General features: G+C 42.2%; 1 protein-coding gene across 11 annotated transcripts in view; it reads left to right on the top strand.

Moving 5' to 3' along the window:
* Nucleotides 1–15,149, top strand: part of NCOA6 (nuclear receptor coactivator 6) — a 113,729-nt gene that overhangs the window by 72,885 nt on the left and 25,695 nt on the right. For 6 of the 11 annotated variants that reach the window (XM_063633593.1, XM_063633592.1, XM_063633591.1 and 3 more), the window contains 4 exons: nt 926–1,072; nt 4,972–6,088; nt 8,573–8,694; nt 12,157–15,135. In XM_063633593.1, the coding sequence (XP_063489663.1) occupies nt 926–1,072; nt 4,972–6,088; nt 8,573–8,694; nt 12,157–15,135 (4,365 nt within the window). The remainder of the gene's footprint in view (nt 1–925; nt 1,073–4,971; nt 6,089–8,572; nt 8,695–12,156; nt 15,136–15,149) is intronic. The other 5 variants (XM_063633594.1, XM_063633596.1, XM_063633595.1 and 2 more) reach the window with 3 other exon arrangements.

Raw genomic sequence — 15,149 nt, forward strand, 5'->3', positions numbered from 1 at the left:
ACCACACTCCAGCCTGGGCAACAGAGCGAGACTCCATCTCAAAAAATAAAAATAAAAGTAAATAAATAAATGAATGAATATAATAAATTTTTAAGTGAGTTTAGGTCTTGATGCTTTCATAGAGCAGATGATATGCTCACCTAGGTGATCTGGCCACATCAAGGCCTGTGTTACAAATGATAAGTGGGTTCTGAGATTCTCCTTATTACAAGTTTTCTAAAATTAGCCCTTCCAAAAAGGAACTGATACTTGAGAAAGATTCCATTAGAGTATGGTTTTTGGTACCAAAGCTGTCAGAATCACAGCAAACCATATGAGGGGAAAGCATAATGATTTAATACAGCATCACTCTGAAGCTCCCATGAACTGTTTCTAATCTCCTGTCTCTTCCAAAGAGACAAGCGCAATAATGGGGGGAAATTTTCTGCAAAGGAGATTGTCATCAGTTTCCCTCAAAGGAAAAATAATCAATCTATCCTTAATATCAGGACCCATCTCTTTGTTTTATACTATTTCACATCAATTTGTTTGAAATGAGAGAATTTAGCATATTCCTTTGGTGCCTGTGTTAAAATATCTAAAGTTTTGGGGTCCATTGTTAATTACAGAGAAAAGTGAGCCCTCAAACCTTGCTGTGGCGTGGCCTCAGATCACATTTAGGGAGCAGATTGCCATCTTTTCCTTGGCATGTTCTAAGTGTAAATTTTTTAGTATTTATTTTTCATTTTGACAATGCCTCATGTAAGAGATTGTGTTGATTTTTTTAACCATCTTTCCCAACCTTATTATTAAAGATCCTACCAGTGTGACAGAGAGAGCTAAGCCAGTGGAGACTTCATGCAGCTCATCCTTCCTTATTCATTCCATATCTAAGCAAGAGTATAAATTTGCTAGGTAACTGCCTTACTCATTGTTTTCTATTAAGGAATGCCTAAACGCCTCCCACCTGGCTTCTCAGCAGGACAGGCCAATCCGAACTTTATGCAAGGTCAGGTGCCTTCGACCACAGCAACCACCCCTGGGAATTCAGGAGCCCCTCAGCTGCAAGCAAATCAAAATGTCCAGCATGCAGGTTTGTTTTCTGTGATTTGTACAGCCAGCATTTATTGAACATTGTGTGGTAGACTTGATAGACAACAGGAGTATACAGATAAGTAGTAAGTCTTGGTCTCTCCTCTTAGTTTCAAGCCCATAAATAATTATTCTTTCAGGGCAGTAACTTTTGTCAATATATCAAAAGTAGGTAAAATGTCACAGGAACTCAGAAACATCTAAGAGGAGATGGAACTTGAGTTAGAGCAGGAATCAGCAGTATTTTTTTTCTCTGAAGGGGCAGATAGTAAATATTCTTGGCTTTTCAGGTTATATAGTCTCTTGTTGGAGCTACTCAACTTTGTTATGATAGCACAGAAAGTAGCCATAGACAATACATAAACAAACAAGCATGGTAGCATTCCAAACACTTGTTTATTTACAAACCAGCAGAGGGCCATAGTTTGCTGACCCCTGAGTTAGAGCTTGCTCAGGTAGTAAAAGGCAAAAAGGCATTTCTGGCAAATGAAAACCACAGACACAAAGGCATGGAGGCATGTTTGGACAACTGCAACTTTTTAAATCTCTACGTGGTACTTGTTAAGCTTTGTTTATGCTGAGTGTCTGAATTCTGGTTTACAGTGTGATATTTTTCAAACTTCATCAGTTCAGGTTTAATACCAACAGTATACTGCAAAAAGAAGAAATTTTGGAGAGGAAATAAGATACAGGGGAATGGCTAAAAAGTATTTGCAAAGCAGTAATGTATAAGCTCAAACTTCATGTTTCTGGTTGCTTAAGGACCACAAGACTAATCTTCTTACCTTTTCTCATTGAAGCAGTTTGGACTGAGATAGTGCAACTAGTTTCTGAATTCCCATCCCCCCTGGAGTTAATTTAGTAATGTGACTCCAACTTTAATTGTAAATCACTAAGGAATGAGACAAAAATCGGACTTTTACAAAAAAAAAGTTCACACTATTTCTGGCAGAGTAACAGAAGGGTAGTGCAAACTGCTTGAATTTCTCTATCTGCTAATGCAAAACTGCATTCCTGAGTTACATGAATTCATGTTTTTTTTTATTTTGTTTTGTTTTGTTTTTTGAGACGGAGTCTCGCTCCATCGCCCAGGCTGGAGTGCAGTGGCTTTATATTGGCTCACTGCAGCCTCCACCTCCCAGGTTCAAGCAATTCTCTGCCTCAGCCTCCTGAGTAGCTGGATTACAGGTGCCCGCCACCACGCCTGGCTAATTTTTGTATTTTTGGTAGAGACGGGATTTCACCATGTTGGCCAGGCTGGTCTTTGAACTCCTGACCTCGTGATCCACCTGCCTCGGCCTCCCAAAATGCTGAGATTACAGGCATGAGCCACCGTACCCGGCAAATTCATGTTTTTTTATAGAAAGTTTTAAAACAGGCCGGGCATGGTGGCTCATGCCTGTAATCCCAGCACTTTGAGAGGCCGAGGCATGCGGATCACTTGAGATCATGAGTTTGAGACCATCCTGACCAACGTGGTGAAACCCTGTCTCTACTAAAAATACAAAAAAATTAGCCGGGTGTGGTGGTGGACACTTGTAATCCCAGCTACTTAAGAGGCTGAGGCAGGAGGATCACTTGAACCTGGGAGGCAGAGGTTGCAGTGAGCTGAGATCACGCCATTGCATTCCAGCCTGGACAACAGAGAGAGACTTCATCTCAAAAAAAAAAAAAAAAAGTAAGTTTTAAAACAATAACAAAGTCATTTCTCATTCTTGCACCCTATCACAGCTATTTTGTGTTTTTATATGGTACCTTCCACATGTACATGTTGTTTGTTTTCTTTGTTTTTTGTTGTTTTTTTTTTAAGATGGAGTTTTGCTCTTGTGCCCAAGCTGGAGTGCAGTGGTGCAGTCTCTGCTCACTGCAGCCTCTGCCTCCCAGGTTCAAGCATATTTCTGTTTCAGCTTCCCAAGTAGCTGGGATTACATGCCCTGCTATTTTTTTAATTTTTAGTAGAGATGGGGTGTCACCATGTTGGCCAGGCTGGTCTTAAACTCCTGACCTCAGGTGATCCACCCACCTTGGCCTTCTAAAGTGCTGGGATTACAGGCCTGAGCCACTGTGCCCGGCCCACATGTACATGTTTTGATTTCCCCATTTATCCTATCTCAAGTAGCTCCACTCTTATCTCTTGCTTTCTCTTCTCTCACCCTACTTTCTCTTGTTAGCTTTTACTGCTTCCTGAAAAAATACTTGTCTGTTTGTTAATTATGTCTCTTGCCAGTTAGACTGTAGGCTCCAAGGATGCAGGGATTTGGTCTGTCTTGTTTATTGATGTTAGCTCAGCACCAAAGTGCCTTCTTTGTATCAGGTACTTAATGAATAATTGTCAGTTGAATGAATATACACAGTATATTTAGTGTATACAAGCATATACAGTGGTCGTGGAGTTCCACTTTGAGTTTATAAGGCTGGTTTAGAAAATCTTCCTTGGAGTTCAGGAAAAGTCTGGATAGTGTGAACAAGGTAGTTTACCCCCTGTCTTCAGAGTTGGAGCATGGACTGGCTTCATAACTTCATTATAGGGGACTTTCTAGTCCCCATTTAAAAGTGAAAAATAAGGCCAAGTGCGGTGGCTCATGCCTGTAATCCCAGCACTTTGGGAGGCCAAGGCGGGTGGATCACCTGAGGTCAGGAGTTCGAGACTAGCCTGCCCAACATGCTGAAACCCTGTCTCTACTAAAAATACAAAAATTTGCCGGGTGTGCTGTTGTGCGCCTGTAGTTTCAGCTAATGGGGAGGCTGAGGCATGAAAATCACTTGAACCCAGGAGGTGGAGGTTGCAGTGAGCCAAGGTTGTACCAGAGCCAGATTCTGTCTCAAAAACAAAACAACAAAAAAAGTGAAAAATAAAAGAGATAAAATTAACTACAAAGTTATTCAATTAAACGGGGAGATAATGCAAGTAGCTATAGGAAAATCCCAAAGACCCAGTAAATAAATAAGCACTACAGCAAGGCGGGTAGCAACTTTTGTCTAAGTTAGAAATAGCTGAGAAGACTAAAACATGTGCCACATGATTCACCAGGGACTGTGCAGGAGAGGGTCACTGAGGTTTTGTTATTCCTCTATTTGCAGCTTCCAGATGGGTCATCTAGTCAGTTGGCTCCCACCAGAGGCTCAGCTTCCAGATCAAGATTAACTGCTTTTTACCACATCAGGGCAGAGGAGACCTGTCCTTGGTGTTCTTTTCTTTGAAATGCAGCATCCACATATCACACACATAGCTTGTGAGAGTCATTATTATTACAGTTTTCCAAGAAGCATTTTTAAATGTCTTCTCATCATTGTTGAGGTTTTCCTAAGAGGACACTTCACATTCTTTGTTTCTCTGGCTCATTTATAGCAGAGTTCTTTCACTAGCCCATAGTGCTTTTTAAATTTAATTTAATTTAATTTTTTGAGACGGGGTTTCACTCTGTCACCAGGCTGGAGTGCAATGGCATGATCTTGGCTCACTTCAACCTCCACCTCCCAGGCTCAAGCAATCTGCCTGCCGCAGCCTCCCAAAGTGCTGGGATTACAGGCATGAACCACCCGAGCCTGGCCACTACAAGTCATTTTAAAACAATGAGATGCTGCCCTTCTCATTATTTAATCTGAAAGAAAGTAAACTTTCTTGATCTTTGAAATGTTAAATCTTTAAGATACCATATGGGAATATAGAAACTGTCTTCTCCTTCTCTATTATATGGTCATTGGGAATGTAAGCAGTTATCCCACAGCCACATCTTCATAGTTTAGAAAACTCACAGGAAGTATGTCAACAGCATATTTATGTTGGTCAGTGGATATATGGGTGATGGATGTCTTTCTGAGTAATGTAACTTGAGTATCTTAATACCAATAAGATAAAAATATTGATTTCTGAAACGATGACTTTTTTTTTTTTTTAAGGTGGTCAAGGAGCTGGTCCTCCTCAAAACCAGATGCAGGTGTCCCACGGGCCACCAAATATGATGCAGCCCAGCCTCATGGGAATTCATGGCAACATGAACAATCAGCAGGCTGGTAGTTCTGGGGCTCCTCAAGTGAACCTCAGCAACATGCAAGGCCAGCCCCAGCAGGGCCCACCATCTCAGCTGATGGGCATGCACCAGCAAATCGTGCCCTCCCAGGGCCAGATGGTCCAGCAACAAGGAACCTTGAACCCTCAGAACCCTATGATCCTTTCAAGGGCCCAGCTTATGCCACAGGGCCAGATGATGGTGAACCCTCCGAGCCAAAATCTTGGGCCCTCGCCCCAAAGGATGACCCCACCCAAGCAGATGCTTTCCCAGCAGGGCCCACAAATGATGGCGCCACATAACCAGATGATGGGGCCTCAGGGGCAGGTTTTGCTCCAACAGAACCCAATGATAGAGCAGATCATGACCAATCAAATGCCGGGGAATAAGCAGCAGTTTAACACTCAGAACCAGTCCAGTGTCATGCCGGGACCAGCCCAGATAATGAGGGGACCAACTCCGAACATGCAAGGAAATATGGTGCAGTTTACAGGACAGATGTCAGGACAGATGCTGCCCCAGCAAGGGCCTGTGAACAACAGTCCATCTCAGGTTATGGGCATTCAGGGGCAGGTCCTGCGGCCACCAGGGCCCAGCCCACACATGGCCCAGCAGCATGGTGATCCTGCTACTACAGCAAATAATGATGTCAGTTTATCTCAGATGATGCCTGATGTTAGCATGCAACAAACCAACATGGTCCCCCCTCATGTGCAGACCATGCAGGGAAACAGTGCCTCGGGAAACCACTTCTCAGGCCATGGGATGTCTTTCAATGCACCTTTCAGTGGAGCTCCCAATGGAAATCAGATGTCCTGTGGTCAAAATCCAGGCTTCCCAGTCAATAAGGATGTCACGCTAACAAGCCCATTGTTGGTCAACTTATTGCAGAGTGACATATCTGCAGGCCATTTTGGGGTAAACAATAAGCAAAATAATACCAACGCAAATAAACCGAAGAAAAAGAAACCCCCTCGGAAGAAGAAAAATAGTCAGCAAGATCTAAAGTAGGTTGTGATGGTTTTGCCTCAAATTTTATTCATTTGTTTTCTGTGTGGATAACTTTTTTGATGGAAAATTTTACATAATATAAAACTAGAATAGTATAATGAAATCCCCCTGCTTCAATAATTATCAACTCATAGTCTATCTTGCCCTCATCTGTACTGTCTTCCATTACCCTCTTGAGTATTTCAAAGCAAATTCACTTGGTAAATATTTCAGTGTGTGTCTCTAAAAGATAAGGACACTTTTTAATATGCCTGCACAATATTGTCAGCACACCTAGAAAACTAATACTTCCTTAGTACTCTCATCCAGTGTTCAAACTTCCCTGATTATCTCAAATTTTTTTCTTACAATTTGTTCAAATAAGGATCCAAACAAGATTCATATGTTGCAATTGGCTGGTATATCTCTTAATTTTACAGTGTCGGGGGGTTTTGGCAATCAGAGCCTGAAAAGTAACCAGTGCTACCATATGGCAACTCCACAAAGCACTGACTTCAGGCCTATGATGGCTATTGGGGAACCAGAGAGGCCAAATGTGTTTTGGAAATTAAAACTACTGCTGTCTCTCAAATAGAAATGATTTTTTTGCACAGGTGCCTTTCCTTTAAAGGCTCTTTATCATCCCTAGAAGCTTAAAACCCCACGCTAAGATGATTGGACCTTTTAAATCAGTTACCCTTTCAGTAAACGTTCTCCAGGTGAGTTATTTTGCAAGATCATAGCAGGAAAGGCAATTAACAATTTATATTTCATTTCCTGAAGCTAAGTATTAATTTATGTTTCTGGGTTTGATAAAATGTTTCCAGAAGGAATATTCACTGAGCTATATTTTGTGCCTTTAATCATAAAAAAACATAATAAATGAGGAAATAATGGCTAATGAATGTAAAACAGGTTAATTGAAATAAATTGTTAGAATTATAGAAAAAGAATCAAGAAACTTTATTTCGACAAGCTTAAATGTTCAAAATTAAACCAACTACCTTTATCCCAGCCTTCCCACAACATTCTTTGTACTGTATTATATCATGCCCACTTGCCTCTTCTTGAATATTATACTTTAAAAGCTAATCATGGTATATTATTAATAATAACCTGTATTTTCCTGAATTCAAACTTAATTATCTAATTTTTCTGATAGCACTTTCTCAGTTAAATTCTTTACTAGCATCAACCTATGGGAATAATTACTTAATAAATATTTTATTCTCTCGGTAGTCTGGGAGTAAAATTGCAAGGTTATTCAGTTGCCTCTAGTGTGCATTTTTTGCCATCTTCACCAGCCCTTAGGGAAATTGCTTACTTAGGTCTACAAATTGTGAAAGGGACCTTACATAGCATCAGGACTCCCAGGAAAGGGAGACAGTGGGTTTTCAGGAAAAGTACCTGCTTCCAGCTCTACTACTAGTTCACTGTGGAATCTTGGGCCTGTTTCATACATCTTTTTGGGCCTTTGTTTTCTCATTCATGACATGATGGGGCTGGACCAGATATCTGAGATTTCTTAGCTCTACAATTTTATGAAAGTAAAGGTTACCACTGAATCCTTGCCTGTAATTTAAAGTGAGAGAGAAGTCTTACAAGGAGCAAATTGTTATAGGGGTCTGGATGTGCTGAAGATCTGCTTCAGGTTTTAAATTTCCATGTGCTGGGGGGCTTTTAAAATCGATTTTGGTGGCTTATGAAACTGTACAGAGTATAATGAGACAAAACTCTACCTAAAAGTGGGTGAACAAAATCAGGGCAAAGGGAAACTAAAGATAGAAAAGAAAAGTACAATTAGTACTGAGATTACAAACAAAATGAGGCCTGTGAGCAGTCTTGTTCTTTGAGAATGTGGGTGTTAGTAGCTACAATTTCTTCATTTTTTTCTTCCCCACTAAAAATTTTAAGCTACACCCAGGTAAAAGTGAAGGCATCTCAAAGCAAATAGAGATGTCTGCAAATTCTCATTCTGCAGCAAAATTTTTGTTGTGGTGGTCTCAATCTTTCTTTGTTCTCTGAATACCATCAGCCAACCTATACAACCTTTTGCAAGTTGTTATGAATTAAGCCCCCACTGTTATATCCACAAAAAAGAAACAATCAGACCCCCAGCTGAATTTGATCGCTACATTGAAGATAGTGTGGTTTCACAGGAACATTACCTTGTAACATTGATAGCCCTATGATCAGGTCTTAAAACAGCTAAGGAATGGGTGATTACGTGAAAATTATTGCATCAGGAATTTGTGGAAAGCATTCTGAGTAAATACAGTGCTGTTAGATTAAGTGGATTTTAACATTTAATGAAATTGCCAGATTATTTTTATGCCAATATTTAATATTTTATCTAGACTAGAGAGATATGAATAATGGTAATGCAAACATTTTAGTTCTTCAGAAATAGGGGAAGGGTTAAGCTAGTTTTGTGTATTTTCTATACAACTTATTCTAAAATATGTTACTTTTGTTTTTTTTTTTTTTTTTTTTTTTTTTAGCACCCCAGATACTCGCCCAGCTGGTCTGGAAGAGGCTGATCAGCCACCGTTGCCTGGAGAACAAGGAATTAACTTGGATAACTCAGGCCCTAAACTGCCAGAATTTTCAAACCGGCCACCAGGTGATAAAATGTTAGCTAGATTATATACTTATTACATGTGCATGTGGCATTGCAAGGCTTCCATGTCTTCGAGGAAACAATAGTATTTTATCTGCTAACTAGTCTACTTCAGTGATTTAATGTGTCTGGTATTTGGAAGCTTTGCCTTGATATTAAGTAAAAATTTCAAATATAACTTTTGAAGGCACATACACACACGCATTCTATTCAAATTTGTCTTTGTTAAGTCCTCATAAAATCGGACTGAAATGTGGTTGGGCACGATGGCTCATCCACCTATAATCCCAGCACTTTGGGAGGCCAAGGTGAGCAGATCACTTGAGCCCAAGTGTTCAAGACCAGCCTGGGCAACATGGTGAAACCTTGTCTCTACTAAAATTTTTTTAAAAATTAGCCAGGTATGGTGACACGCACCTATAGTCCCAGCTACTCAGGAGGCTGAGGTGGGAGCATCACCTGAGCCCAGGAAGTCAAAGTTGCAGTGAGCCATGATCGTGCCACTGCACTCCAGCCTGGGACCCTGTCTCAAAAAAAAAAAAAAAAAAAAAACCCTGAAATGTGAAGTGCCTCTTTATTCTTGTCAATGTCAAGGTTCTAGTTGGCATCAGAACAGGATAAGATTAAATGGAGAGATGATTTCACTCTAATCCTGCTTGCCTTCCTTTCCTGCAGCGTTTCTTCCTGGGGCTTTCTCAAAGCAGGGAACTACCAGGGTTTAAAACAAGATGATCTTTTTTATGGAAGTTTCATTAATGAGTCCTTAAAATATAAAGAAGATATAAAGAATAAAAGAGAGACCCATGTATCTACCACATAGGTTAATAATGTATAATAAATAGGACCGATATTGGAAGCCCCCTTTGTTGTATCCTCTCTGATTATAAAATAATACTATCCTTTAAATGTTGAAAAACTATGTCAAAGATGGAAAAGCTCCTAAAATTAATTCATTCAAACCTAGATATTATAGAACCAAGGCCAGCTGCCACAATATCTCTGTACCTGGTTATCTTGGCCTGAGCGATGACTTGTAACTTTATTCCCCTACGACACAGTTGAAGATGCACAACCCTTCACACTTAGGCTACTCTCCCCTGTGTGTACAGAGGGTATGTTTTGTTTCTTCCTCACTAGTTATTTCAACTCCTTTTTGGCATGAAAATGAGAGTGACATTATTTTAGGAATAAACTTTAATCTACCGCTAATTTATGTATTTTAAAAGTGAATCCAAACAAAAAGCTAAATCCATCATGATATCAATACTTTGTGTTACTTATTACAAATTATTTGGGCATATCACACTTCCTTTCAGTGAGATGCAGCAGCATAGCTGAGACTGGGAGATCATCAGTCTTTGGGGAGTATGTCCAGAAGGCATTGAGAGCAGGAACATGCCTTCTTGCCTCAGACACATCTGAACTCTTCTTATATGAATCCCAGGGGTCTTTGTATACATTTATTGCCTTCTTTCTGCAAACTGGGGGACTGCAGCCTGAATTTGGCCTATAATGGGTTTGAGTTGCTATGCAGTGTCTTAAACAAAAGTCTGAATTTCAATGCCTTTAAAGAGGGCATCTGCTCTGCAGTTTGGCACTGTTGACAGGACTCCTGCTATCTTATACCAGTCCACTTCTATTCTCTACTACCTGCCTGGCCCCTAAAGGCATAGGAGTTTGCATTCCCTGAGTAATAAATTCGGTTTGTGATTGTGTTATGGGCACTGTGTGTGTCCTGGCTTTCCCTCTTCACCATTCTGTCACGTCAACCCCAATCTGTCTTATCATTAGTGCCTTTTGGACTGCTGCCTCCAGCTTCTGGACTTTGTAGCAGCCATGCCCTTAACTGTTACTTTTGAGAGGCTGCTGTATTGTCTATGCTGTCCTCTTTGGTATTTACTGTCTGGTGGGCTGATTTTAAAGATAAAAGGTATCCATGTCATACCCTGACAGCAACAGGCTTTTGCAGCAATTACAATTTTCTTAACGTGGGAACCCCAGACTGAATGTGAAAAATAGGAACCCACTGTATTTGACTATGTAGTCGAAAGGACAATTGAACCATAGAAATGCCATATGTTATTGGCTTTATAAAGATCAAGAAGTTACTCGGGCCTAAAATAAAAAAGGATTTAAAAAAAAAATCTTCAAAACTGGATTCTACACATTGTATTCGTTGATACCGCGGAAATCTTTGGCCAGAAGACATTAATTGAGTACTGAGTCTGACCCACAAAATTTGGTAGCTGCTCTACGAAACTGTTGAGTCAGCATTTCTTCTGACTGCCAGAGCCAATTGTTCTTATTCCTACACCTTCTTAAAACCTCCCTAATGTACTCTTCATGCAACAATGGAATAAATCTAGTTTGTGGAACTGGAATTGTATCCCATATATGCCCAGCTGAATGCCCACTTTTTCCCACAGAACCACCGTTATTCTTGGTTTGCGTATCTTTTTATCTTTTCTGATTGTAAGGTTTTGGTTCTAAAATGCCAAGTAAAATCTTCACAAAAAAGAGAATAATTTGAGATGTTGCCCTCTGCATATCTAGAAGACATTGTCCTTCAGGGTTCTTTTCCCAAAATTATTTTTTATTGCTAAGGGCTGTGATTCTGCCTTACTTATTCTCCAACTGTGGATTCATGGAAAATATTTCTCCAAATAGAGATTTGCATGTAAGAAAGTAAGTGCAAATTAATATCCGTAAAAACTTCAGTGCCCTAATTTTATTTTCAATGTGTATATCAGCTTCCGTTAGCTCCTACTGTTTATTAAACTGATTTACACCTGAGGGGCAAGTTTAATTCAGTCGGTTTCCCCCAAAAGATTAAGCCTGAAGGATGTGGCGTAGTGTATGGAGCCAATGAATTGGAATAATTTTAAATTCCTCTTTCTTAAGGAACTGAATCCTAGAATTTTATATTTTACTTCTGTTGAAAGAATAAAAAGGCTGTCTTCAACGCTGTTATTTTCAACAAAACCACATCTTAAAAAAATTATTCCTGTGCTAACAGAAGAAGTGAATCCTAAATGCTTTACTTCATTCACAAGTACATTGAAATATTGATTATGACTACATGAGACCTGAATCTTGGGTGGCCAGGTACTTGCTGTTGATGGAGTTTTTCTCATTTCATCTGAATGTTTGACTGGTATAGACACAGCCATTTTCAGTGCATAGCACAGAAAATCAGGCTCTTAGTACAGTTATGGCTCATTCAGACCCTACACACCGAGGAGCTCCAGGTTTTTTGATGCTTTGCTTTTTGCTTCCTTAAGCACTGTGCCCCTTTCGCTTGTATCAAGTAATGAGGGGCTGCCCCCTGCCCCAGGAGTGGGCATGCCTGAGCTGTTTGTGCATAGTCTGTGCCACCTAGATGAGTATTGCTTGGCTATACTCTAAAGGTAGCAACATTTTCTTGCTGAAAAATCTAACTTCCCTGATTTGGGGGGCTTGTTTTAGGTTATCCTTCTCAACCAGTTGAACAGAGGCCACTTCAGCAGATGCCTCCTCAACTCATGCAGCATGTGGCACCCCCACCACAGCCACCACAGCAGCAGCCACAGCCACAACTGCCTCAGCAGCAGCAGCCACCACCTCCCAGTCAGCCACAGTCTCAGCAGCAGCAGCAGCAGCAGCAACAAATGATGATGATGCTCATGATGCAGCAGGATCCCAAATCAGTTAGGCTTCCAGTCTCTCAAAGTGTGCATCCTCCAAGGGGCCCCCTGAACCCCGACTCCCAGAGAATGCCCATGCAACAGAGTGGCAGTGTGCCTGTCATGGTCAGTCTGCAAGGACCTGCCTCCATGCCACCATCACCTGATAAACAAAGAATGCCAATGCCTGTGAATACTCCTTTAGGAAGCAATTCAAGGAAAATGGTCTATCAGGAGAGCCCGCAGAATCCTTCCAGCTCGCCACTGGCGGAGATGGCCTCACTCCCTGAAGCAAGTGGCAGTGAAGCACCATCTGTCCCAGGAGGCCCAAACAACATGCCTTCACATGTAGTACTTCCCCAGAATCAGTTAATGATGACAGGGCCAAAACCTGGACCATCGCCCCTTTCAGCAACTCAAGGTGCAACTCCCCAGCAACCCCCTGTAAATTCCCTGCCCAGCTCTCACGGCCACCACTTTCCAAATGTGGCTGCGCCAACCCAGACATCTAGGCCCAAAACACCAAACAGAGCCAGCCCCAGACCCTATTATCCTCAGACACCCAACAACCGCCCTCCCAGCACAGAACCTTCAGAAATCAGTCTGTCACCAGAAAGACTCAATGCCTCCATAGCAGGACTCTTCCCTCCACAGATTAATATTCCTTTACCTCCTAGGCCAAATTTAAACAGGGGCTTTGATCAACAAGGCCTAAATCCAACAACTTTGAAGGCCATCGGGCAAGCACCTTCAAATCTTACCATGAATCCTTCCAATTTTGCTACCCCACAAACTCACAAATTAGATTCTGTGGTAGTGAATTCCGGAAAGCAGTCTAATTCTGGAGCAACAAAACGGGCAAGTCCAAGCAACAGTCGCAGGTCTAGTCCTGGGTCCAGTAGGAAAACCACTCCAAGCCCTGGGAGGCAAAATTCAAAAGCCCCTAAACTTACTTTGGCCTCTCAGGCAAATGCAGCCCTGTTGCAGAATGTGGAGTTGCCGAGAAATGTATTGGTCAGTCCCACTCCTCTGGCCAATGCCCCTGTACCTGGGAGCTTTCCTAACAACAGTGGGCTGAATCCTCAGAATCCTACTGTGTCTGTGGCTGCAGTTGGGGGTGTTGTTGAGGATAACAAGGAGAGCTTGAATGTGCCTCAGGACAGTGATTGCCAGAATTCCCAGAGTAGGAAGGAGCAGGTAAACATTGAACTAAAAGCAGTCCCTGCCCAAGAAGTTAAAATGGTTGTCCCTGAAGATCAATCCAAAAAGGATGGGCAGCCTTCGGATCCTGACAAACTTCCCAGTGTCGAAGAGAACAAAAATTTGTTGTCTCCTGCTATGAGGGAAGCACCAACATCGTTAAGTCAACTTCTTGACAACTCTGGAGCTCCCAATGTGACGATTAAACCCCCTGGGCTTGCAGATCTGGAAGTAACACCTCCAGTAGTTTCTGGGGAGGACCACAAAAAAGCATCTGTCATTCCCACACTGCAGGATCCGTCTTCTTCTAAAGAACCCTCTAATTCCCTAAACTTACCTCACAGTAATGAGCCGTGTTCATCCCTTGTGCATCCCGAATTGAGTGAGGTCAGTTCTAACGTTGCACCAAGCATCCCTCCAGTAATGTCAAGACCCGTTAGCTCTTCCTCCATTTCCACTCCCTTGCCCCCAAATCAAATAACTGTATTTGTCACTTCCAATCCCATCACAACTTCAGCTAACACATCAGCAGCTTTGCCAACTCACTTGCAGTCTGCATTGATGTCAACAGTTGTCACAATGCCCAATGCGGGTAGCAAGGTTATGGTTTCTGAGGGACAGTCGGCTGCTCAGTCTAATGCCCGGCCTCAGTTCATTACACCTGTCTTTATCAATTCATCCTCAATAATTCAGGTTATGAAAGGATCACAGCCAAGCACAATTCCTGCAGCCCCACTGACAACCAACTCTGGCCTGATGCCTCCCTCTGTTGCAGTTGTTGGCCCTTTACACATACCTCAGAACATAAAATTTTCTTCTGCTCCTGTACCACCTAATGCCCTCTCCAGTAGTCCTGCTCCAAACATCCAGACAGGTCGACCTTTGGTCCTTAGCTCACGAGCCACCCCTGTTCAGCTTCCTTCCCCTCCTTGTACATCTTCTCCAGTTGTCCCTTCTCATCCCCCTGTGCAGCAAGTGAAAGAATTGAATCCAGATGAGGCTAGCCCTCAAGTGAACACCTCAGCAGATCAGAACACTCTTCCCTCTTCACAGTCAACCACAATGGTTTCTCCCCTTTTGACCAATAGTCCAGGGTCTTCTGTCAACCGGCGAAGCCCAGTCTCGTCTAGTAAGGGCAAAGGAAAAGTGGACAAAATTGGCCAAATTTTGTTGACCAAGGCGTGTAAGAAAGTTACAGGCTCTCTTGAGAAAGGGGAAGAACAATATGGTGCAGATGGAGAGACTGAAGGCCAAGGGCTAGACGCCACAGCTCCGGGGCTCACGGGAACAGAGCAGTTATCCACAGAGCTGGACAGTAAAACCCCAACACCCCCAGCACCCACTCTACTAAAAATGACCTCTAGCCCCGTGGGCCCGGGCACTGCCTCAGCAGGACCCAGCTTACCTGGCGGTGCTCTCCCCACCAGTGTACGCTCGATAGTAACCACTCTGGTACCCTCCGAGCTCATCTCCGCCGTACCGACCACAAAAAGCAATCATGGTGGCATAGCATCTGAGCCACTTGCGGGTGGCCTAGTGGAGGAGAAGGTGGGATCCCATCCAGAACTTCTACCCAGCATAGGTATGTACTTGGGG

The sequence above is a fragment of the Symphalangus syndactylus genome, chromosome 24 (assembly GCF_028878055.3).
Source record: "Symphalangus syndactylus isolate Jambi chromosome 24, NHGRI_mSymSyn1-v2.1_pri, whole genome shotgun sequence".
Taxonomy (NCBI): Eukaryota; Metazoa; Chordata; class Mammalia; order Primates; family Hylobatidae; genus Symphalangus; species Symphalangus syndactylus.